General features: G+C 42.5%; 1 protein-coding gene across 1 annotated transcript in view; it reads right to left on the bottom strand.

Annotated features, from left to right (window-relative positions):
* The window catches only part of VPS8 (VPS8 subunit of CORVET complex), a 478663-nt gene that overhangs the window by 13948 nt on the left and 437249 nt on the right, over positions 1-27466 (bottom strand). The window contains 2 exon segments of the mRNA XM_053698746.1: positions 12884-12931; positions 26364-26529. Coding sequence (XP_053554721.1) covers positions 12884-12931; positions 26364-26529 — 214 coding nt within the window.

Consider the following 27466-nt stretch of genomic DNA (forward strand, 5'->3'; position numbering starts at 1 on the left):
TTCATTTCCTTCTGTATGAGGAGAGTTCACGACATCATTTCTTACTGTTAGGAAATACTGAACCTGGCCACCAGGATGAGGCAAAGACACTCCAGCCAAAGGCTTAAATACTCCCCCTACTTCCCTCATATCCCGGTCATTCTGCCAAGGGAACAAGGAACAGTAGGAGAAATATCAGGGTATAAATGGTGCCGGAAGAGAAAAATAAATTTTGCACCGCTCATCGGAGTATACGGGCAGGGGCCGTGGACTCTCCTCATACAGAAGGAAATTAAATTATCAGGTAAGCATAATTTATGTTTTCCTTCTTAATATGAGGAGAGTCCACGGCATCAATCCTTACTGTTGGGAAAACGATACCCAAGCGCTAGAGGACACTGAATGATAACGGGAGGGTTATAGGTAAGGCGGACCATAATCTGAGGGCACCACAGCCTATAAAACCTTTCTCCCAAAAGCTGCTTCAGCCAAAGCAAAAACGTAAAATTTGTAGAATTTTGAAAAAGTATGTAAGGAGGACCAGGTAGCCGCCTTACAAATCTGATCCATAGAGGCCTAGTCCTTAAAAGGCCCAAGAGGAAGCCTAGTGGAATGAGCCGCAATCCTCTGAGGAGGTCTAAGTCCCGCTGACTCGTAAGCTAAGCTTATAACACTCCTTAACTAAAAAGATAAGGAAAGTCGAAGAGGCCTTCAGACCTTACGCTTCCCAGAGTAGATAACAAAACAAGGAAGAAGTTTGTCTAAATCCCTTAGTAGCTTGAAAATAAAAACTTTAAAGCCTCGAACCACATCCAGATTATGAAGTAAACGTTCCTTCGAAGAACAAGGATTAGGACATAAGGAAGGAACCACAATCTCCTGATTGATGTTACGATTAGACACCACCTTAGGTAGAAAACCCAAGTGGGTACGTAGGACAGCCTTATAAGTGTGGAAACACTAGATAAGGAGGATCACATTTGCAAGGCAGTCATTATCAGAAACTCTGCGAACCAACGCAATAGCCAATAGAAAAAGAACCTTCCAGGACAACAATTTAATGTCAACCAAATGCATAGGCTCACACGGAGCCCGTTGTAAAACTTAAGAACAAGATTCAAACTCAAGGTGGAGCGGCTAGATCTAAACACAGGTCTGATCCTGATAAGAGCCTTAAAGAAAGATTGCATGTCAGAAAACGGTTGAATCTGTCCCCTGAGGGAACTGGCAGAAAGCCCCTTCTCCAGACCCTCCTGGAGAAAGGAAATAATCCTGGCAGCCGTAACCTTCTGCCAGGCTAAACCACGCTCTTCACACCAGAATAAGGTAAGCCTCTCCACACCCTTATGATAGATGCATACGAGTAAGAGGCTTACCGAGCCTGAATGAGAAGTGTCAATAACCCTCTCAGAGAAACCTCTCTAGGCTAAGATTAAGTGTTCAATCCCTACGCAGTCAGCCTAAGGAATCTAGATTTTGATGAACAAAAGGACCCTGTTCCAGCAGATCCCTGCGACAAGATAACTTCCACAGAGGAGATGAGAGACATCCCCACCAGGTTCGCGAACCACATCCTTCACGTCCACGATGGAGCAATCAGTATCACTGATGCCTGCTCCTGCTTTATGTGGAGCACTACCCGAGGAAGAAGTAGTAACGGAGGAAAAATGTAAATTAGATTGAACCTCTACTACTAATGCATCTATTAGCTCCGCCTGAGGATCCCTGGACAGCGACCCATATCTGGGTAGCATGGAATTGAGCCGGGACACCATGAGATCTATCTCTGGTGCCCCCCATCTGTTGCAAATCTCTGCAAACACCTTGGGATGGAGAGACCATTCCCTTGGATGAAAGGATTGTCTGCTGAGGAAATCCGCTTCCCAGTTGTCCACACACGGAATGTGGCTCGCTGACACCGAACAGTTGCGGGTCTCCGCCCACTCCAGAATTCAAGATACTTCCCTGATTGCTAGGGAGCTCCTCGTTCCCCCCCCTGATGGCTGATGTAAGCCACCAAGGTTATGTTGTCTGATTGTAATCTGATAAACTGGGACGAACCCCAGAAGAGGCCAAGTCTTTAGAGCATTGAAGATCGCTCAAAGTTCCAAATGTTGATCAGGAGGAGGGATTCCCTCTCGCGTCCACAGTCCCTGTGCTTCCTGGCACCCCAAACAGCTCCCCATCCTAATAGACTTGCGTCTGTAGTCACGATCTCCAGGATGGTCTCAAGAAGGATGTCCCTCCAGGTGATCTGGACAGAGCCACCAGGAGAGCTATTCTCTCGACCGTTATCCAGAGAAATCTGTTGAGACAGATCTGAATGATCACCATTCACTGTCCCAGCATGCACAGCTGAAGTGGTCTGAGACACAATTTGGCAAATGAATGATATCCATGCTGAACACCATGAGACCAATCACCTCAATACACCAAGCCACAGAGGGCCTCTAAGGAGGGCTGGATGGCAAGACTAGAGGAAGTAAGCTTGTAACGTCTCTGGTCTGTAAGGAATATCCTCATGGATATGAGAGTCTATTATAGTACCCAGGAATCCACCCTGTTACTGGGAATAAGAGAACTCTTTTCTAAGTTTATCTTCCACCCATGAGATCGAAGAAAGAAACAGAAGAGCCTTCGTAAAAACTCTTGAAGCAGTAGCTAGACCAAACGGAAGTGAAATAAACTGAAAGTGCTGGTACCAGGAACGCAAACCTTAGGAACTTGAAGTGTTCCTTGTATATTGGAACGTGAAGGTAAGCATCCTTCAGATCTATAGTGGTCATGAACTGTCCTTCCTGAACTAAGGGAAAGATGACCTTATCGTCTCCATCTTGAACGAGGGGGACAGATAGGAATTTGTTTAAGCATTTGTGGTCCAGAATCGGGCGGAAAGTTCCATCTTCTTTGGGACCACAAAGAGGTTTGAATAGTACCCAGACCCCTTTCTGCAAGAGGTACTGGGACAATGACTCCTAGGGAGGAGAGATCCCATCACTCACCCCAGAACGGCTTCTCTCTTTCTGGCCTAGAAGATAGGTTTGATAGGAAGAGATCTGTCCCTCGGGTGGATGAGACCTTGAAACCCTATTTTGTATCTCTGAGCGATGACCTCCAGGGACCCACGGGTCTTGCACGTCCCAAACCAAGCTTCAGAAAAGAGCGACAGTCTGCCCCCTACAAGATCCAGAGCTGGATTGGGGGCCGCCCCTTCATGCCGACTTTGTCTCAGGCGATTTCTTGTCTTGCTCCCTCCAGGAGAAAAAACTAATTTCTAGGAATCCTAACTCTACTCGAGAGTAGCCCTTGGATTCACATCAATACTATATGGTAAAACTCTCTATGTCACAGTCTTACCCGCCAGTATCAAAGTCTCAACGACCAAATCTGAAAGCCCATCTTTAGAGGAAACCAAAGGACCCTGATCAGAAGGTCCTTACTCAGAGGCAGTCTCTAATGTGAAGAGATAACAACTCCTCTAGGTCTGCCTACGCAGGTCCTGCGAGGCATGCAGGGATAATCTGAATTACTACGCCTCTCCTGTTTGATACAAACAATGATCTGTGAAAGAGGAGCGAACCAAGAAACAGTGATACCAGACTGAATCCTAAAGCAATGCCAGGGAATTTAACAGAGCAGCTTGCTGATCTCTAGACCTGTAACATAACCTGGAAGCTTGACGTAACTGCCATCTCCAACTCCAGCACCCCTCATTGAGGGTTAACCTAGAGAACACCTCTGGGAGAAAAATCTGACCGCTCAAGAAGACCGCTCCCGGTATTTACTCCTGAAATGTGAATAGTGGATAAATGATGTGAGCATCCGCCTCACCAAACAATCCACGCCAATCATGGCAAAGGAACTCCAGGTTCTTCCCAGGTGGTTAACGTAACCGCCTGAGATGAAATTGTACAACCAGAACCGGAAAACCCGGTTAAGACAACTGAGGCACAGCCATCAGAGCAATGTAGATCGCTTACAACTCCAAAATGGTTATGGAAAAGAGCAGGACTCCTCCCAATTCCATAATCACCATCCGAACAGGCTAGCGACCGGTGGTCACTAATACTGAGGAAAATCTCCAGAAGCATGAGCCCCGAGACAGCAGCACCTGTTGTTAATGAGGGTAACAATCCTGCTACCTCTCGCAAGCTAAGCGAGCGATCTACCACTAATTTAGATCTATCCTGCAAGACAGAGCCACAGGATCCCCTGGTCCACTATCAGAACATGCATAACAGCAGACACTCAGATGGAATCGAGCCAAGGAATGATGCCCAATGAATCAACCATCAGACCAATTACCTCCATATATTGAGTCACAGAATGAACAAATATTAGAATGCTAAAAAGAAAGACAAGAGGAAAAAAATCCACTATTTTCTGACCTCTGTCAAAAAAAAAAAAAACATACATGCCCTCCAGGTCTATGGTCACCATGAACTGAGCCTCTTGGACCAACACATATATAGAACACCTCTCTCATCACCAGGTACAGCTATTCTTTAGAGGTGAACCTGCTCCTGGGAGGAAGGAGTTGAATTATGATACGTAACCTGGAAAACTCTGACCAAAGCCCCTAGAAATCTAGGGCCTCTCGTATCCAGGTATGAGAAAACAGATATAATTGACCCCCTACAGGATCCGATCCTGGCTCTGGGGTAAACCCTACCTGCTGAAAGAGCGTTATCTGCGGATTTCTTTAACAACTTCACTCAAACTGCTCCTGTTTGGAAAACAAAGAGGAGCCACAGAATAAAAGATTGGCCTAACCAACCTTCTGTTCTGGGACTTCCACCAGGAGTCCTCCAGATCGGAGACCTACAAGGCGTCGCCACCAAAATGATGCTGCCCTGGTTCATAAAGAATGCAACCTTAAAGGAACATCTAACCTTTACATGGAGAGAAGTCCAGATGACAATTTTAATAAAAAACACATAAGATTATGTATGAGATTGCTGAACAGAAGTATTGGATTAGAACCTGTGTCTGCTGGTTTTTTGATCAGTAACCGTTTAAGCACTAAATATGAACATTCAGCGTCAGAAGCTGGATATGAACCAACAACCTTGAGTTGCATAGCCACAAGCTAACCACTAGACTACAATGGCTACGTCGTGGTCCCATGTAAAGGAGACAACTTATGACAGACAGGAGATGGGAGAAAAAAACAGAATTTATGTTTACCTGATAAATTACTTTCTCCAACGGTGTGTCCGGTCCACGGCGTCCATCCTTACTTGTGGGATATTCTCTTCCCCAACAGGAAATGGCAAAGAGCCCAGCAAAGCTGGTCACATGATCCCTCCTAGGCTCCGCCTACCCCAGTCATTCGACCGACGTTAGGAGGAATATTAGCATAGGAGAAACCATATGGTACCGTGGTGACTGTAGTTAAAGAAAATAAATTATCAGACCTGATTAAAAAAACCAGGGCGGGCCGTGGACCGGACACACCCTTGGAGAAAGTAATTTATAAGGTAAACATAAATTCTGTTTTCTCCAACATAGGTGTGTCCGGTCCACGGCGTCATCCTTACTTGTGGGAACCAATACCAAAGCTTTAGGACACGGATGAAGGGAGGGAGCAAATCAGGTCACCTAAATGGAAGGCACCACGGCTTGCAAAACCTTTCTCCAAAAATAGCCTCAGAAGAAGCAAAAGTATCAAACTTGTAAAATTTGGTAAAAGTGTGCAGTGAAGACCAAGTCGCTGCCCTACATATCTGATCAACAGAAGCCTCGTTCTTGAAGGCCCATGTGGAAGCCACAGCCCTAGTGGAATGAGCTGTGATTCTTTCGGGAGGCTGCCGTCCGGCAGTCTCGTAAGCCAATCTGATGATGCTTTTATCCAAAAAGAGAGAGAGGTAGAAGTTGCTTTTTTGACCTCTCCTTTTACCGGAATAAACAACAAACAAGGAAGATGTTTGTCTAAAATCCTTTGTAGCATCTAAATAGAATTTTAGAGCGGCGAACAACATCCAAATTGTGCAACAAACGTTCCTTCTTTGAAACTGGTTTCGGACACAGAGAAGGTACGATAATCTCCTGGTTAATGTTTTTGTTAGAAACAACTTTTGGAAGAAAACAGGTTTAGTACGTAAAACCACCTTATCTGCATGGAACACCAGATAAGGAGGAGAACACTGCAGAGCAGATAATTCTGAAACTCTTCTAGCAGAAGAAATTGCAACTAAAACAAAACTTTCCAAGATAATAACTTAATATCAACGAATGTAAGGGTTCAAACGGAACCCCCTGAAGAACTGAAAGAACTAAATTGAGACTCCAAGGAGGAGTCAAAGGTTTGTTAAACAGGCTTAATTCTAACCAGAGCCCTGAACAAAGGCTTGAACATCTGGCACAGCTGCCAGCTTTTTGTGAAGTAACACAGACAAGACAGAAATCTGTCCCTTCAGGGAACTTGCAGACAATCCTTTTTCCAATCCTTCTTGAAGGAAGGATAGAATCTTAGGAATCTTAACCTTATCCCAAGGGAATCCTTTAGATTCACACCAACAGATATATTTTTTCCCAAATTTTGTGGTAAATCTTTCTAGTTACAGGCTTTCTGGCCTGAACCAGAGTATCGATAACAGAATCTGAGAACCCTCGCTTCGATAGGATCAAGCGTTCAATCTCCAAGCAGTCAGCTGGAGTGAAACAGGTTCGGATGTTCGAACGGACCCTGAACAAGAAGGTCTCGTCTCAAAGGTAGCTTCCAAGGTGGAGCCGATGACATATTCACCAGATCTGCATACCAAGTCCTGCGTGGCCACGCAGGAGCTATCAAGATCCACCGACGCCCTCTCCTGATTGATCCTGGCTACCAGCCTGGGATGAGAGGAAACGGCGGGAACACATAAGCTAGTTTGAAGGTCCAAGGTGCTACTAGTGCATCCACTAGAGCCGCCTTGGGATCCCTGGATCTGGACCCGTAGCAAGGAACTTTGAAGTTCTGCTCTGCCTATGCTTTGGGAAAGCCCCTAAAGAATAAGGTGTCTAAAACAGTGCCTGCCGATATTATTATATCAAAAAACCCAAATAAAATGATTCCTCAAGGCTAAATATGTGTTAATAATGAATCGATTTAGCCCAGAAAAAGTCTACAGTCTTAATAAGCCCATGTGAAGCCCTTATTTACAAATCGTAATAAACATGGCTTACCGGATCCCATAGGGAAAATGACAGCTTCCAGCATTACATCGTCTTGTTAGAATGTGTCATACCTCAAGCAGCAAGAGACTGCACACTGTTCCCCCCAACTGAAGTTAATTGCTCTCAACAGTCCTGTGTGGAACAGCCATGGATTTTAGTGACGGTTGCTAAAATCATTTTCCTCATACAAACAGAAATCTTCATCTCTTTTCTGTTTCTGAGTAAATAGTACATACCAGCACTATTTCAAAATAACAAACTCTTGATTGAATAATAAAAACTACAGTTAAACAGTAAAAAACTCTAAGCCATCTCCGTGGAGATGTTGCCTGTACAACGGCAAAGAGAATGACTGGGGTAGGCGGAGCCTAGGAGGGATCATGTGACCAGCTTTGCTGGGCTCTTTGCCATTTCCTGTTGGGGAAGAGAATATCCCACAAGTAAGGATGACGCCGTGGACCGGACACACCTATGTTGGAGAAAGCTTCCTTAACGTCTCCCATACCTGAGAAAAGTCTACGGGAACAGGAAAATCGTTTCCAGAAGAATCCTAGTATATATAAAATTAACTAGATACTTGAGGATTAACAATGACAGCAAATCGAAGTCTACCAGGTGGCCAACCCCTCCTAAATTCAAAGATGCTCAGGCCTGAATCTGAAGGAAATTACTTCAGCGTCAGATGAAGGAATTAAACTGTCCGAATCGGAGATTTAAAACCTCGGATGCTACCTACTATCCACCTTATCACACTATAAGGAGGACAATATGCGTAGCAAGTGGAGCAGAAAACCTACTATCTGATTCACTAATTTTTCCTCTTGCGAATTCCCTTTAAGATAGGAAAAGCAGATCATGACACAGATACCAGAAGACACCTGGGCAGACAATTCTGCCAGCAAACAACTCCTTCAGGAGAGTGAGAGGAACTGCAGGGCATTGCATGAGACGCCATAAAAAGACTTGGGACATTTGAAGAGAAAACTGTGGCTAAGCCCCAAACAGCATCATCCAGGGAGACATGAGGCTAAAAATAACTTATTTTAAAACAAATAAAATGACACTGTCACTTTAAGAGTATAGAGTTTTTTCTATTTTTTTTTCTATTTTTTTCATTTAAGCAAAATATATATACATTTAGGAACAGATCTCCGTTCCATTCTTTAACAAAAGGAAAATTAATCATTGGACTTATGGAAATATTTCCCACTGCAGGTTTAAGTATTTCGACATTGGGATGTTTATTACACGGATTGGAATAAAAGCATGAATATTCCCCAAGCTCTAATAAAAAACTAGCAAGGACCCTGTAAACATAGTCTAACAAGCCCCACAGAGGATTATGAGAAAAATCTCTCTATACAATCCTTGCCAATCGAACAAATTACAGAGGTAGAGACTGATTTAGGGAACTACGATATTTGCTAGACTCTCACACAGAACTATCCTAAGTCCTCAGAGCTGTACAGGATAGAAACGCTACTCTGTACTCGGAGAACGAGGCGGGCTATCGCAACTGCAATTACAATCCAAGATGGCGCTTCTCCGTACTTGAAAAGAAGGAGGCGGGGGCTCGAAAACGGCATGGAAATGAAGCAAAAATCGCGCTTTATCCTGCCACACCATCTTAAACACTGACTACAGTCTAAATTTGTCAATAAACAGAACATAGGGCCCTTCTGCTCTAATAAGACCCCAAAAACCCAGAGTAAGTTGTCCTCTCGTATCCTCAACGAGAAAAAACATAATGAGTGCACGGTCCCTGTTAAGACCCCCATCACAGCTATGCAGCCCCAAAGAAATGGTGCTGCAGCACTTGTTACTCCCCAGACCTAGTCATTTTAGACCATTCGGACATTAAAAAGCGAGGCTGTCTAAACAAACTTAGATCAGAGCCCCAATTAGGTTAACCCCTTCCTCTGCACCACGTCTCATGTCTAATGTGCCTGCATACTGCTCTAAGCATCCATAAGGATTTGTCCCACTAAAAGCAGAGGGTCCTTGACCCCTCCAGTGCCAGCCCTTCTAGCCCCAGAAGAACAAAGGCACTTACCTGCAATCTAGCCGTCCAGCAGTCAGACGACTCACAAAGTTTGAAAGGGTGCCGCTCCTCACAAAAGACCTGTGTAAAAGAAAGACAGAGTAAGCTTACTCAGGCTTTCTATACCAGGGCAGCAACATGTTAGTAAAACTTCTATACCAGGGCAGCAACATGTTAGGAAAACACAGCAAAGCCCACTTTACAATTTCCTAACTGCTTTTAAAGCCACCACAGCCTTGCCTGAAGAGACTAACATGGAGTACAGCTATACCCAGATTGTGATGAAAGGCCAGAGCAATCTTGCCCAGACTTCAAAATAAAAAAAAACTTGATAGAAGAAACATAATCAGGACACCTAATTACTTCACCTTTTCCTTGCACTAGAGGCAACAGAGAATGACTGGGGGTTGTGGGAAGGGAAGTGATACTTAACAGCTTGGTGCTCTTTGCCTCCTCCCTGCTGGCCAGGAGTGATATTCCCAACAGTAATTGATGATGATCCGTGGACTCACCGTGTCATTGGAACGCTTAATGCTAGCGTGCAAACCCTGACACGAGTAATTAATATTTTACATTCCAATATTTTAAATATATTTATATATGATTATTTTTATGTTATTTATATATATATACAAATATATACACAGATATAGGTATATACAGATATATATAGAAATATATATTTACAAATACAAAGAACATTGTCTCCTATGTGAAGAACATTGGAATGTAACATATTTACAGTAAATGCACAGTAAAACATTAAATAATAGAATTAAATAAAAATGTTTTATGTTTTAAGGTATTTGAGTGGAAAGGGCTCCAAAGTGTGTGTATATAAATGTGTGTATAAGTGTATATATGTATGTATATACATCTATAAATACATAAATGCACATGTATACACAATATACATACATACACATATTTAGACATTTTATATATACAGTATGTAAGCCTTTCCATTCAAACACCTTGTCATATAACATTTACCTTTTAACCGTAAAAAAAAATGTTTATAGTAATATTTATATATATATATATATATATATATATATATATATATATATATATATATTATATATATATATATAAAAATCGTCAGTAGCGATTACCCAATGAGCGCAAATGTAGATTGTGCCCAGCGGTGTGTGTTTACTTTCAAGTTTTGCTCACAGTCTGATAATCTGGTGACTGTATACACTTCTAAAACTCTGAGAACAGAAAAATTCTGTGAAGATGGATTAAGAAGTCGGGTCTCTGCGTACTCAGTACTAAAGAGCAGAGTTAGCGACTCCTGTAAAGGCTGAGACTAGCGACTATCGGAACAAAGTCTTGCGCAAGTAAATGTGGCTGCAAAGAGGACCCGGTGACGAAAGACGCGCCGTGCACAGCGTGTCAGAGCCAGAGATACACAGCCAGACGGGACAGCCAGTAGCAGGTGAGAGCGTAAATGAGTGACAGCTCGTAACTCCCTGCAGAAGCATACAGAGAGGTAAGAGACCAGCTCTGGTTTCGGAAAGAGTTCATAGAACTTTAGCTGCTTATTTCTCTCAACTACGAGGAGTATTGGATATAGTCACTGAATTATAAACATTTGCAGAACTTTGTTTTCAAAAGTGACTGCTATTTGATATGCTCTATAAGAGTTAATACCTGGTACCAAGGCAATAGTTACTGTAACGGTTGTAAGTCCTATAGGACATAGAAGTGGATATCGTATATCCTGGAGATAGAACATCAAGGATTTTTGTAGAGTGCTCTTAGCACTGTGCTTGAATCCTATTACTATTGTTATCAGCTGATATTGCCGTAATTATAATTACCTGCAGACTACTGTTAGGAACCATTCTCATTGCTGAAAAATATATATCGATGCTAATCTGTGACAGGAATATATTGCTAATTCTTTTTTTATGAGGATCATTAAGAGAATTTTAGTTTGGAGGCTTAGTATAGAAGTTCTAGTTCAGTTTTCAAGTACTACCACATAGAATCTTGTGAATAAGGATTCCATTTTTATTGTTTTTATATTGATCTCTATGACTTTAGATACTAAGTGTTAGAAGAAAGTATCCAAATATTTTAGTATGTATGAGTGGTGAATGAAATTTGGGCCAAAACAAGTGTATTCTTATTCCTATTTTTACAAGGATTTTTATGAAATTACATTACATTTGGAGTGTTTTAAGTAATAAAATATTTATTATAACCATTTTGCATTGGTTGTAGCTCTTTGTCCAGAGACATATAAACAATATTAATTTATCTGAAAGTTGATAGATTATATTGAAGTTGGGACCTATCATATGGTATAAGAGTGATTTTTATAAACCCACAGCTTGTTTAGCGCCATCTAAACCTAAAATACTTTTTTCTTTGATATATGACTACCTTGGAAGGAGGTAGTGTTATTAGATTGGCTAGTTGGGAAAGTCCGAGCGCATCACATCACAGCCATTTTGTAGAAATGTGTTTACTTTCAACTTGTAATACGGGCAAATTAGCGCTGTCGCAATATTGCAACACTTGTAATTTAGGCCTGTATGTTTGGTACAGCACTGCAACAATTACCTTTACATCCTCAAAGCAATTTCTCTTTAATCAAACAAACTGAATCTCATATCCTAGATAGGATCCATTAATGTGAGAAGCTAGCACATTATTTGTCATATGGAGAGATTATCAGACAAAGAAAGTGTCTACAGTAGCATTACATAGAATTTAATATTAATTTCATTGTTTTATTAAATAGAGATTCTGTGATTGACCATAATTGTGAAATGCAGGGGCATCCTTTTACATATTCTCCTAACTGGCAGATTAACAAGCCCTTGGGCAATCCTGGGGGGAACTGTGTTTGTTTGTTTATTGTATCAGTGAGTCTTCTAGTCTCTCCTTATTTTGGCATGAATGACTAGAGAGAAAAGGTAAAGTAGGCAGCCTCCAGCTTATCCACATCAGGGGGTATAGGGAGAAGGAAGCTTAAAGCACAACATATTCCAGATGCCCAGCATATTACAGGGCTTGGGTAGAGCAACGACAATGGACCCAAAGGCTATAGTGATATTCACAGCTGACTGACGGATATATGGGATAATCCCTGACTCTAATACATGACAGTGAATAACAACATGAAGCCATGCTTAAAGTCACTGCAGACTGCGGGATATGTGGGATAATCCCTGACTCTAATGCATGACAGTGAATAACAACATGCAGCCATGCTTAAAGTCACTGCAGACTGTGGGATATGTGGGATAATCCCTGACTCTAATACATGACAGTGAATAACAACATGCAGCCATGCTTAAAGTCACTGCAGACTGTGGGATATGTGGGATAATCCCTGACTCTAATGCATGACAGTGAATAACAACATGCAGCCATGCTTAAAGTCACTGCAGACTGTGGGATATGTGGGATAATCCCTGACTCTAATACATGAAAGTGAATAACAACATGCAGCCATGCTCACAGTTACTGCAGAGAAGCCTTGAGTAGCACTGAACCCTCACAGTTGTAATAAATGGAACATAGAAGTATAGACAAAATATATCTGTGTGCGCCTTTGTCCTGCACTGTAAATATTCCCATGTAATCCTTATGTGTGTCCCCCATAGTCCCAGTGGTCTTTGTTATGTGCGACTGTCCATGTGATCAAGCTTTTATATGCAATGTACAGGAGACCCTCAGAGCACTCACCTTTCCAGTTGACATCTTACGGGATGTATGAGGTGAGGCAGCTCGCACCTGTAATAATAAAATGTAGGATAAATATTTAAATTTACATGAACAATGTACCGTCACATAAGCGCAATACCAGAATAGCATATTTAGATTGTGGTTGCTAGATTTCCTAAATGTTTATTGCTTATGAATAAATATAGCATTTAGTTGTCAAGCTGGACATAGACAGCAAAAGTTTATTAGAGTGTACAGAGCTAATCTGACATCTGAAACATCCAGGTCTGAAGGGTTAATGTCCAAATGCCAGTTTATGAAATGATTGTGTACATCTCAGGGAGCTGTTCTTCACTCTTGCAGCAACATTTGTGCCAGGGAACAGCAGGAGTGTTTCCTATGGCTTCTAAGCACGTACTCAAGCTTTAACAAACTCTTAATTAGAATATGAAGCTGCTGCCGTTTCTCAAGAATGTAAAAAATTCCCTGCACCCACTTCTAATGTGCAATGTCCCAGAGCCACGCATGTAGCATGGTCCAGCACAAAACCAAAAACATATCACAATAAACTTGCTTTATCCTTGAATGAAAAATGACATTTAAACAGCTCTTTCATATAATTAAAAATAACAGTAATCTGTCCAGATTTCAAGGTCCATTATAGAGCAAGACTCATCTTCCTTACACGTCGCTCTTCATCTGCTGTACCCTCTCTGCAAAATCTCTTCACTGGCTTCCTCTTGCCCTCCACGATTAAACACAAAATTCTGACTCTGACATACAAAGCCCTCACCTGCACTGCTCCTGCCTATATCTCAGACAATGAGGCCGAATTATCAAATGTCTGTCGGACCTGATCCGACAGTAGCGGATCAGGTCCCACAGACATCACTGAATGCGGAGAGCAATACGCTCTCCGTATTCAGCATTGCACCAGCAGCTCACAAGAGCTGCTGGTGCAACTCCGCCCCCCTGCAGACTCGTGGCCCATGGGCCGCCAAGCAGGGAGGTGTCAATCAACCCGATCGTACTCAATCGGGTTTTGAATTGTGGCGATTCCTGGTCCGCCTCATCAGAGCAGGCGGACAGGGTTATGGAGCAGCAGTCCTTAGACTGCCTGCTCTATAACTTGTGTTTCTGGCGAGTCTGAAGACTCGCCAGAAACACGGACCCTCAAGTTCCATACGGAGCTTGATAAATGGGGGCCTCCTTGTCTCCAGATACTCTCCCCTCCCGTCCCCTTCGTTCTGCTCACGACCTCCTACTTTCATCCTCTCTTGTTACCTCCTCACATTCCCGTTTACAGGACTTCTCCAGATTGGCTCTCATCTTGTGGAACTCTCTGCCTCGCTCCACAAGACTCTCCCCTAGTTTTCTAAGCTTGAAGCGCTTCCCTAAAGACTGTACTATTCAGGGATGCATACAACCTACACTAACCTTTCCTAACTCCATTTCTATACCTTGAACCCCTTAGCATGTAAGCCTATGAGCCCAGCTGATTGTAGATCACCTTCATAAGAGCCGACTACAACAGTGCAACTCTTGGCAGGGCCCCTCTAGCCATCTGATCCCTATAAATGTTATTGTGTATACTGCCTGTTTATAGCTCTGCTGAATCTGTTGGCGCTCTACAAATACCTGATAATAATAATTTTAGCACTTCCCAACCCTGCAGTGCTATGTGTTTAACCACGAGAAAGGGGTTGCACCATATAGTTAAAGAAGCACTCTGAAGCTGCAGAGAACTTCTTGTCCTAAGCGGTCATAGACAGTCAGCAGCAGTTGGTGCACGACTCAGCTACATGACTGCCACTGGCGATTGGCTCACAGACTGTGTTTGCACAGGGCTAGTGGTTCTCTGACCTTGAGAGTGATACTTTAACTAAAGACCCAAAAGTGCAGGGTCAGCAGTGCTAAACTACATGCTCTAACTATTTTGAGCATTTTATTATTGCACTATAAGGTACTGTTAATCTAAATTCTGATTAATTATTTATTTTGAGCACTGCCATTTTCATATATGAATAGCATACAAAATAATAAGCAATTATCTCCTAAAATTTCTAATAAATTATTACCATTCAACAATAATTACATTTGGAAGCTTAAACTCTGTTTGAATGTATTTGGACATTGACTCCTAATACTCTTTTACATATCTGAGATTGTGAAATAGCAGGTTAACCTCAAAAATGTTTATTGCATATTCATTGAAATGATAGATGCTATGCAAAAGAATTGTATTTGAGTTTGCTGGTAATTGGAGTATTTATTGCTTTTTTGTATGAAAAATAACAATACCTCCATGTATGAAAGTAATAAGCTTTGCAGCAATTATAGACAAAAATAATAAAAAGCAAATATTCTTAAAAACTACATTCAGAAAAAAGGTAGCATAACAATGAAGTTTAGGTTTCCTTTCAAACAAAAAATGCTTGTGAAAGCTAAAGTGTTATATTTTAAGCCAAACATATTCTTTCAAAATGTGATATCTAAAAATGTCAGCTTTTCCCAACCAGATTTCCAGATCTGTTCACTCATGGTTAATTGTACAGTTAAGTTCACAGACCGAGGCATGAAAAACCTCAGCGCCAGAGGCTGAGGGATGTGATAAGGCTGTGTGAATTGCTCTTCGCTGCCTAATTGGAGCGTTTGTGAAAATTCTGCACTCTCACAAGGCAAGAAGAAAACAATTTACAGAGAAACTCAACCAAGCTTGTCAGAAGAGACAGATTAACACACTCATTGCTGGAAAAGAAGACAAAGAAATAAGACAGAAGGCAGCAGTTATATAAAAGAAATGTACTTAACTAAATCGATCACTAACTAAAAGGGAAATAAAGCAAAGGCATCTGCTACTGTCAGTATTACTTCTTGCACTAAATATGGGCAACTGTAAAAGGGTAAAGGCTGAATAAGGAAAACAAAGTGCAAGAAACAGACAAAAAAGGTTAAAAAGCTAGAGACAAAGAATATGCCCATTTAACAATGAAAAAAACATACATATACTACAAAGGAGATCATTTTTACACAATACTGGGTTTCTGCTACGTGATTCCATCCTAACATCCACCAAAATGATAGGCGAGTCTGAATCCTGCCAATATAGCAGATTTGTTTTTCTGTGCAGCATGAAAGAAAAACAGAATTTATGCTTACCTGATAAATTTCTTTCTCTTGCGATGTATCGAGTCCACGGATTCATCCATACTTGTGTGAAATATTCTCCTTCCTAACAGGAAGTGGCAAAGAGAACACCCACAGCAGAGCTGTCTATATAGCTCCTCCCTTAGCTCCACCCCCCAGTCATTCGACCGAAGGCTAGGAAGGAAAAGGAGAAACTATAGGGTGCAGAGGTGACTGAATTTTTTTAAATAAAAATATACTACCTGTCTTAAATAGACAGGGCGGGCCGTGGACTCAATACATCGCAAGAGAAAGAAATTTATCAGGTAAGCATAAATTCTGTTTTCTCTTGCTAAATGTATCGAGTCCACGGATTCATCCATACTTGTGGGATACCAATACCAAAGCTTTAGGACACGGATGAAGGGAGGGACAAGACAGGTACCTTAAACGGAAGGCACCACTGCTTGTAGAACCTTTCTCCCAAAAATAGCCTCTGAAGAAGCAAAAGTATTGAATTTGTAAAATTTGGAAAAAGTATGAAGCGAAGACCAAGTCGCCGCCTTACAAATCTGTTCAACAGAAGCCTCATTTTTAAAAGCCCATGTGGAAGCCACTGCTCTAGTAGAATGAGCAGTAATCCTTTCAGGAGGCTGCTGGCCAGCAGTCTCATAAGCCAAACGGATGATGCTTTTCAGCCAAAAAGAAAGAGAGGTAGCCGTATCCTTTTGACCTCTCCGTTTACCAGAATAAACAACAAACAATGAAGATGTTTGACGGAAATCTTTAGTTGCTTGTAAGTAGAAACTTTAAAGCACGAACCACATCAAGATTGTGTAACAGACGTTCCTTCTTTGAAGAAGGAATAGGATACAGCGAAGGAATAACAATTTCCTGATTGATATTCCTATTAGAAACAACCTTAGGAAGGAATCCGGGTTTGGTACGCAAAACCACCTTATCTGCATGGAAAACAAGATAAGGAGAGTCTCACTGTAAAGCAGATAACTCAGAAACTCTTCGAGCCGAAGAGATAGCTACTAAAAAACAGAACTTTCCAAGATAGAAGCTTAATATCTATGGAATGCATAGGTTCAAACGGAACCCCTTGAAGAACTTTAAGAACTAAGTTTAGGCTCCACGGCAGAGCAACGAGTTTAAATACAGGCTTGATTCTGACTAAAGCCTAACTAAACGCCTGAAAGTCTGGGACATCTGCCAGACGCTTGTGTAAAAGAATAGACAAAGCAGATATCTGTCCTTTTAAGGAGCTAGCTGATAATCCCTTCTCCAATCCTTCTTGGAGAAAAGACAATATCCTAGGAATCCTAATCTTACTCCATGAGTAACCCTTGGATTCACACCAATAAAGATATTTTCGCCATATCTTATGATAAATTTTTCTGGTGACAGGCTTTCTAGCCTGAATCAGGGTATCAATGACTGACTCAGAGAAACCACGATTTGATAAAATCAGGCGTTCAATCTCCAAGCAGTCAGACGCAGAGAAATTAGATTTGGATGCTTGAATGACCTTGGATTAGAAGGTCCTGCCTCATCGGCAGAGTCCACGGTGGAACAGATGACATGTCCACCAGGTCTGCATACCAAGTCCTGCGTGGCCACGCAGGTGCTACCAAAATCACAGAAGCTCTCTCCTGCTTGATTCTGGCAACCAGACGTGGAAGGAGAGGAAACTGTGGAAATACATAGGCCAGGTTGAAGGACCAGGGTACTGCTAGAGCATCTATCAGTACTGCCTGGGGATCCCGGGACCTGGACCCGTAACAAGGAAGTTTGGCGTTCTGGCGGGACGCCATCAGATCCAATTCTGGTGTGCCCCATAGCTGAGTCAGCTGGGCAAATACTTCCCGATGGAGCTCCCACTCCCCCGGATGAAAAGTCTGGCGACTTAGGAAATCCACCTCCCAGTTCTCTACCCCTGGGATATGGATCGCTGAAAGATGGCAAGAGTGAGTCTCCGCCCATCGGATTATTTTGGTTACCTCCATCATCGCTAGAGAACTCCGTGTTCCTCCTTGATGATTGATATAAGCTACAGTCGTAATGTTGTCTGACTGAAATCTGATGAATTTGGCCGCAGCTAGCTGAGGCCACGCCTGAAGCGCATTGAATATCGATCTCAGTTCTAGAATATTTATCGGGAGGAGAGTTTGCTCCCCGAGACCATAAGCCCTGTGCTTTCAGGGAGTTTCAGACTGCACCCCCAGCCCAGCAGTCTGGCATCTGTTGTTACTATGAGCCACTCTGGCCTGCGGAAAACACATTCCCTGAGACAGGTGGTCCTGAGACAACCACCAGAGAAGAGAATCTCTGGTCCTCCTGATCCAGATGTATTTGAGGAGATAAATCCGCATAATCCCCATTCCACTGATCGAGCATGCATAGTTGCAGTGGTCTGAGGTGTAGGCGGGCAAAAGGAACTATGTCCATTGCCGCTACCATAAGTCCGATTACCTCCATACACTGAGCCACTGATGGCCGAGGAATGAATGAAGAGCTCGGCAGGTGGGTTAAGAGTTTTGATTTTCTGACCTCTGTCAGAAATATTTTCATTTCTACCAAGTCTATCAGAGTCCCTAGGAAGGAAACTCTTGTGAGAGGGAAGAGAGAACTCTTTTTTATGTTCACCTTCCACCCATGAGATCTCAGAAAAGCCAACACGATGCCCGTGTGAGACTTGGCTAGCTGGAAAGTCGACGCTTGAATTAAGATGTCATCTAGATAAGGCGCCACTGCTATGCCCCGCGGTCTTATAACCGCCAAAAGGGACCCTAGTACCTTTGTGAAAATTCTGGGAGCCGTGGCCAACCCGAAAGGAAGGGCCACCAACTGGTAATGCCTGTCCAGAAAGGCGAATCTGAGGAATTGATGATGATCTCTGTGAATAGGGATGTGCAGATACGCATCCTTTAAGTCCACGGTAGTCATATATTGACCCTCCTGGATCAGAGGCAGAATAGTCCGAATAGTCTCCATCTTGAATGATGGTACTCTGAGGAATTTGTTTAGAATTTTGAGATCCAAGATTGATCTGAAAGTTCCCTCTTTTTTGGGAACCACAAACAGGTTGGAGTAAAACCCTAGCCCTTGTTCCGCTTTTGGAACTGGGTGGATCACTCCCATGGTATGTAGGTCTTCTACACAGCGTAAGAACGCCTCTCTCTTTGGCTGGTTTGCAGACAATTGAGAAAGGGGGGAGTCTTTGAAGTCCAGAAGATATCCCTGGGACACAATTTCTAAAGCCCAGGAATCGTGAACATCTCTTGCCCAAGCCTGAGTGAAGAGAGAGAGTCTGCCCCCTACTAGATCCGGTCCCGGATCGGGGGCTACCCCTTCATGCTGTCTTGGAGGCAGCTGCAGGCTTCTTGGCCTGTTTACCCTTGTTCCAAGCCTGGTTAGGTCTCCAGACTGACTTGGATTGGGCAAAATTTCCCTCTTGCTTTGCAGCAGGGGAAGCTGAAGCGGGACCACCCTTTAAGTTCCGAAAGGAACGAAAATTATTTTGTTTGGTCCTCATTTTAATTGTTTTATCCTGAGGGAGGGCATGGCCTTTCCCTCCAGAGATGTCTGAAATAATCTCTTTCAGTTCAGGCCTGAATAGGGTCTTTCCTTTGAAAGGGATGTTCAAAAGTTTAGATTTTGATGACACATCAGCAGACCAGGACTTAAGCCATAACGCCCTGCGCGCTAAAATGGCAAAACCTGAATTCTTTGCCGCTAATTTTGCCAGTTGAAAAGCGGCATCTGTAATGAAAGAATTAGCCAGCTTAAGGGCCTTAATTCTATCCATAATATCCTCTAATGGAGTCTCCATCTGAAGAGACTCTTCTAGAGCCTCGAACCAGAAAGCAGCTGCAGTAGTTACAGGAGCAATGCATGCAATAGGTTGGAGAAGAAAACCTTGATGAACAAAAATTTTCTTTAGGAGACCCTCTAATTTTTTATCCATAGGATCTTTGAAAGCACAACTGTCTTCGGCCTAGATTTGGAGTTCGGCGGCAAAAGGGCTGCTAACGCTCCGCGGGCTTTTTTCTGGCCGCACCATAAATTTAACTCTGGTATCGAGAGTTTAATCAAATGCTGCGTTAGGCTCCAAAAAAGGAGCGTAGAGCATTTTTACCGCAAATGCAACTCTCGATACCAGAGTTGCTTACGGACGCGGCGGCCTCAAAAACGTGCTCGTGCACGATTCCCCCATAGGAAACAATGGGCTGTTTGAGCTGAAAAAAAACCTAACACCTGCAAAAAAGCAGCGTTCAGCTCCTAACGCAGCCCCATTGTTTCCTATGGGGAAACACTTCCTACGTCTGCACCTAACACCCTAACATGTACCCCGAGTCTAAACACCCCTAACCTTACACTTATTAACCCCTAATCTACCGCCCCCGCTATCGCTGACCCCTGCATATTTTTTTAAACCCCTAATCTGCCGCTCCGTAAACAGCCGCCACCTACGTTATCCCTATGTACCCCTAATCTGCTACCCCTAACACCGCCGACCCCTATATTATATTTATTAACCCCTAACCTGCCCCCCACAACGTCGCCGACACCTGCCTACACTTATTAACCCCTAATCTGCCGAGCGGACCTGAGCGCTACTATAATAAATGTATTAACCCCTAACCCGCCTCACTAACCCTATCATAAATAGTATTAACCCCTAATCTGCCCTCCCTAACATCGCCGACACCTAACTTCAATTATTAACCCCTAATCTGCCGACCGGAGCTCACCGCTATTCTAATAAATGTATTAACCCCTAAAGCTAAGTCTAACCCTAACACTAACACCCCCCTAAGTTAAATATAATTTAAATCTAACGAAATAAATTAACTCTTATTAAATAAATTATTCCTATTTAAAGCTAAATACTTACCTGTAAAATAAATCCTAATATAGCTACAATATAAATTATAATTATATTATAGCTATTTTAGGATTAATATTTATTTTACAGGCAACTTTGTAATTATTTTAACCAGGTACAATAGCTATTAAATAGTTAAGAACTATTTAATAGTTACCTAGTTAAAATAATAACAAATTTACCTGTAAAATAAACCCTAACCTAAGTTATAATTAAACCTAACACTACCCTATCAATAAAATAATTAAATAAACTACCTACAATTACCTACAATTAACCTAACACTACACTATCAATAAATTAATTAAACACAATTCCTACAAATAAATACAATTAAATAAACTAGCTAAAGTACAAAAAATAAAAAAGAACTAAGTTACAGAAAATAAAAAAATATTTACAAACATAAGAAAAATATTACAACAATTTTAAACTAATTACACCTACTCTAAGCCCCCTAATAAAATAACAAAGCCCCCCAAAATAAAAAATTCCCTACCCTATTCTAAATTAAAAAAGTTACAAGCTCTTTTACCTTACCAGTCCAGAACAGGGCCCTTTGCGGGGCATGCCCCAAGAAGTTCAGCTCTTTTGCCTGTAAAAAAAAACATACAATACCCCCCCCCCCCAACATTACAACCCACCACCCACATACCCCTAATCTAACCCAAACCCCCTTAAAGAAACCTAACACTAAGCCCCTGAAGATCTTCCTACCTTGTCTTCACCATACCAGGTTCACCGATCCGTCCTGGCTCCAACATCTTCATCCAACCCAAGCGGGGGTTGGCGATCCATAATCCGGTCCAGAAGAGGCTCCAAAGTCTTCCTCCTATCCGGCAAGAAGAGGACATCCGGACCGGCAAACATCTTCTCCAAGCGGCATCTTCGATCTTCTTCCATCCGGAGCGAAGCGGCAGGATCCTGAAGACATCCAGCGCGGAACATCCATCCGGACCGACGACTGAACGACGAATGACTGTTCCTTTAAGGGACGTCATCCAAGATGGCGTCCCTCGAATTCCGATTGGCTGATAGGATTCTATCAGCCAATCGGAATTAAGGTAGGAATTTTCTGATTGGCTGATGGAATCAGCCAATCAGAATCTAGTTCAATCCGATTGGCCGATCCAATCAGCCAATCAGATTGAGCTCGCATTCTATTGGCTGATCGGAACAGCCAATAGAATGCGAGCTCAATCTGATTGGCTGATTGGATCAGCCAATCGGATTGAACTTGATTCTGATTGGCTGATTCCATCAGCCAATCAGAAAATTCCTACCTTAATTCCGATTGGCTGATAGGATTCTATCAGCCAATCGGAATTCGAGGGACGCCATCTTGGATGACGTCCCTTAAAGGAACAGTCATTCGTCGTTCAGTCGTCGGTCCGGATGGATGTTCCGCGCTGGATGTCTTCAGGATCCTGCCGCTTCGCTCCGGATGGAAGAAGATCGAAGATGCCGCTTGGAGAAGATGTTTGCCGGTCCGGATGTCCTCTTCTTGCCGGATAGGAGGAAGACTTTGGAGCCTCTTCTGGACCGGATTATGGATCGCCAACCCCCGCTTGGGTTGGATGAAGATGTTGGAGCCAGGACGGATCGGTGAACCTGGTATGGTGAAGACAAGGTAGGAAGATCTTCAGGGGCTTAGTGTTAGGTTTCTTTAAGGGGGTTTGGGTTAGATTAGGGGTATGTGGGTGGTGGGTTGTACTGTTGGGGGGGGGGTATTGTATGTTTTTTTTTACAGGCAAAAGAGCTGAACTTCTTGGGGCATGCCCCGCAAAGGGCCCTGTTCAGGGCTGGTAAGGTAAAAGAGCTTGTAACTTTTTTAATTTAGAATAGGGTAGGGAATTTTTTATTTTGGGGGGCTTTGTTATTTTATTAGGGGGCTTAGAGTAGGTGTAATTAGTTTAAAATTGTTGTAATATTTTTCTTATGTTTGTAAATATTTTTTTATTTTCTGTAACTTAGTTCTTTTTTATTTTTTGTACTTTAGCTAGTTTATTTAATTGTATTTATTTGTAGGAATTGTGTTTAATTAATTTATTGATAGTGTAGTGTTAGGTTAATTGTAGGTAATTGTAGGTAGTTTATTTAATTATTTTATTGATAGGGTAGTGTTAGGTTTAATTATAACTTAGGTTAGGATTTATTTTACAGGTAAATTTGTTATTATTTTAACTAGGTAACTATTAAATAGTTCTTAACTATTTAATAGCTATTGTACCTGGTTAAAATAATTACAAAGTTGCCTGTAAAATAAATATTAATCCTAAAATAGCTATAATATAATTATAATTTATATTGTAGCTATATTAGGATTTATTTTACAGGTAAGTATTTAGCTTTAAATAGGAATAATTTATTTAATAAGAGTTAATTTATTTCGTTAGATTTAAATTATATTTAACTTAGGGGGGTGTTAGTGTTAGGGTTAGACTTAGCTTTAGGGGTTAATACATTTATTAGAATAGCGGTGAGCTCCGGTCGGCAGATTAGGGGTTAATAATTGAAGTTAGGTGTCGGCGATGTTAGGGAGGGCAGATTAGGGGTTAATACTATTTATGATAGGGTTAGTGAGGCGGGTTAGGGGTTAATACATTTATTATAGTAGCGCTCAGGTCCGCTCGGCAGATTAGGGGTTAATAAGTGTAGGCAGGTGTCGGCGACGTTGAGGGGGGCAGATTAGGGGTTAATAAATATAATATAGGGGTCGGCGATGTTAGGGGTAGCAGATTAGGGGTACATAGGGATAACGTAGGTGGCGGCGATTTGCGGTCGGAAGATTAGGGGTTAATTATTTTAAGTAGCTTGCGGCGACGTTGTGGGGGGCAAGTTAGGGGTTAAGAAATATAATATAGGGGTCGGCGGGGTTAGGGGCAGCAGATTAGGGGTACATAAGTATAACGTAGGTGGCGGTCGGCAGATTAGGGGTTAAAAATTTAAATAGAGTGGCGGCGATGTGGGGGGACCTCGGTTTAGGGGTACATAGGTAGTTTATGGGTGTTAGTGTACTTTAGAGCACAGTAGTTAAGAGCTTTATGAACCCAGAAAGCTCTTAACTCCTGCTATTTTCAGGCGGCTGGAATTTTGTCGTTAGAGCTCTAACGCTCACTTCAGAAACGACTCTAAATACCAGCGTTAGAAAGATCCCATTGAAAAGATAGGCTACGCAAATGGCGTAGGGGGATCTGCGGTATGGAAAAGTCGCAGCTGAAAAGTGAGCGTTAGACCCTTTAATCACTGACTCCAAATACCAGCGGGCGGCCAAAACCAGCGTTAGGAGCCTCTAACGCTGGTTTTGACGGCTACCGCCGAACTCCAAATCTAGGCCTTCGATAGGTATAGTTGTACGCTTGGCGAGAGTAGAAATAGCTCCCTCCACCTTAGGAACAGTCTGCCACGAGTCCTGCATGGTATCAGATATGGGAAACATTTTCTTAAAAACAGGAGGGGGAGCGAACGGTATACCTGGTCTATCCCACTCCTTAGTAACAATATTCGCAATCCTCATCAGTGTAAACAGGAACTCTAAGTATTTGTCCATTTTACACAATTTCTCTGGGACCACTATAGGATCACAATCATCCAGAGTCGCTAATACCTCCCTGAGCAACAAGCGGAGGTGTTCAAGCTTAAATTTAAAGGCCGTCATATCAGAATCTGTCTGAGGGAGAGTCTTCCCTGAATCAGAAATCTCTCCCTCAAATAGCAAATCCCTTACCCCTACTACAGAACATTGTGAGGGTATATGGGATACGGCTACTAAAGCGTCAGAAGGCTCAGCATTTGTTCTTAACCCAGAGCTGTACCACTTTCCTTGTAACCCAGGCAGTTTAGATAAAACTTCTGTGAGGGTTGTATTCATAACTGTGGCCATGTCTTGTAAAGTAAACAAAGTCAACGCACTAGAGGTACTTGGCATCCCTTGTGCGGGCGTTACTGGTTGTGACACTTGGGGAGAGCTAGATGGCATAACCTCATTTCCTTCTGTCTGAGAATCATCTATTGCTATATTTTTAAGTGCTATAATATGTTCTTTAAAATTTATAGACATATCAGTGCAAGTGGGAGACATTCTAAGGGGGGTTCCACAATGGCTTCTAAAAACATAGAACAAGGAGTTTCCTTGATGTCAGACATGTTAAACAGGCTAGTAATGAAACAAGCAAGCGTGGAAAAAACACTTTTCAAAGTAAATAATACGGTACTTTAAGAGAAAAAAAGATGCACAAACTCTGCAAAACTGTGGAATCATAAAGCCTTAGTAATATTGCACCACCAGGCAAATAAACGATTAACCCCTTAATGTAAAAACCGGATTGACAAAACGTCAAAAACCGGTATAAAAACGTTCAGCACCTTGCCACAGCTCTGCTGTGGCGCCTACCTGCCCTTAGGGATAGATTTGTGGGGAAAAAGCTTCCTTTAGGCCCTCAAGCACAGCAGAACCCTCTGGAGAAGCAGCTGGATGTCTCTGTCTAAAAGAAACTGCGCAACTGAGGCGCGAAAATAGGCCCATCCCACCTCACTCGATGTTAGTGGGGCCTAAAAGAAACACACCAAAGTGTTTCTAAACTAGCCATGTGGGTTAATAACCCTTAGTAAGCCATAATTGAGCCCTCAAAGTCCCTCAAAAAACGTTAATCTTTCAAAAAAAACGATTTTTTATTGAAAGTGTCACCAGTAACAACTGAGCCCTTCATGCAAGCTGGGATTCCCTACTAAGTATCAGAATACAGTTTACCCTTCCCTCATGGGGATACTGCCAGCCTTTTCTAGAATTATCACAGTCTGTCTAGAAAAAAATTGACTGAACATACCTCAATGCAGATTAGCATGCAAACCGTTCCCCCAACTGAAGTTTTCCTGTACTCCTCAGCCTCTGTGGGAACAGCAGTGGATCTTAGTTACAAAGTGCTAAGATCATCATCTTCCTTGCAGAAATCTTCATCCCTTTTCTGCCAGACAGTGAATAGTACACACCGGTACCATTTAAAATAACAAACTTTTGCTTGAGAAAATAAAAACTAACATTTTTGTCACCACACTCACTTTACCCTTCCTAGTACTTAGAGTAGGCAAAGAGAATGACTGGGGGGTGGAGCTAAGGGAGGAGCTATATAGACAGCTCTGCTGTGGGTGCTCTCTTTGCCACTTCCTGTTAGGAAGGAGAATATCCCACAAGTATGGATGAATCCGTGGACTCGATACATCTAGCAAGAGAAATATAGGCAAAGCCGCTGGTACACAGAGGTTCATATTAGCCTTGCGGGACTGGGTATGAAAACATACTCACACTGTGGGAAGCTCATGCTTTACTAGCGGTGTTATGCTGGGTATATAATGGAAATGTCTAGTTGTGCTTAGCATGTGATTGAAATGACTTCCCTGTTATGCTGATGTGCGGGAAAAGTTTAGTTGCACTGAGGAGTACATTAGTTGTAGGTGCACAAGGACCTGTTCTAAGGATGATACCTGTGCCAAAGATGACGTTCTCCCTTTTTTATCTGACCCGGTTGGTTTTCCAGTTCTGCCTTTGCTGCTAGAGTTACAATGGTAGCAGATCCATTGGCTTTGTCCCGCAGCCTCTACCTTGCAGTCCTTCCCCAAAAGGCAAAGTGAGTGGTACAGGTGTCCACAGCTGCAAAACACAATATACTCAAACATTCCACTACAAGGCTTTGCAATTAAAGCAGGATTCCCTGCACACAGTGCTGAAAAATAACATAAATTATGCTTACCTGATAATTTACTTTTCTTCCGTGGGAAAGAGTCCACACCCACATTCATTACTTATGGGAAAATAAGAACCTGGCCACCAGGAGGAGCAAAGACCCACCAGCCAAAGGCTTAAATACTCCTCCCACTTCCCCTATCCCCCAGTCATTCAGCCGAGGAACAAGGAAAAGTGGAAAACGCATCAAGGTGAAAAGGTGCCAGAAGATGAAACAACAACGCCTCCAAAAAGGGGGGGGGGGGGGGGCTGTGGACTCTTTTCCACGGAAGAAAAGGAAATTATCAGGTAAGCAAAATTTATGTTTTTCTTCCTAATGGGAAGCAGTTCACAGCCGCATTCATTACTTATGGGAAATTTATACCCAAACCAAAGAGGACAAAGAATGCCAATACGGGAGGGTAAGAGGTGAAACAATGAAGGCACCTACCGAAAAACAAATTCCCAGAAAACAAAATCCCGTTTCGTCCGAAAACCGGGAACCACATTATTGAAAGAAAAAACAATAAAACGACCCCGGGGACACAAAGTCACCGACAGTCCAAAGGACCTGGACAGTTACCACGAGTAGATGCAACCTAGACACAATCCTTGAAGACCCCACTCTCAGGGGCAACAACCCAGTCACAGCCCTTGAAACAACAAGGGGAACCCGACTAATAGGACAGAAAGACCAACTCAGGTCTTCAAGAAAACAACCAAGATCCGCTCGCTAGGCTCCCTGAACATATGTTAGGACAGAGAAGACAGCAGCAGAAAACAGAAAAATGACCATAGAGAAACAAAAGAAATCCTACGGACCGGCGGATGCATAAACCGCTACATAGTGTGGACGAGCGGCAAC

This window comes from Bombina bombina, chromosome 1 (assembly GCF_027579735.1).
Source record: "Bombina bombina isolate aBomBom1 chromosome 1, aBomBom1.pri, whole genome shotgun sequence".
Classification (NCBI taxonomy): Eukaryota; Metazoa; Chordata; class Amphibia; order Anura; family Bombinatoridae; genus Bombina; species Bombina bombina.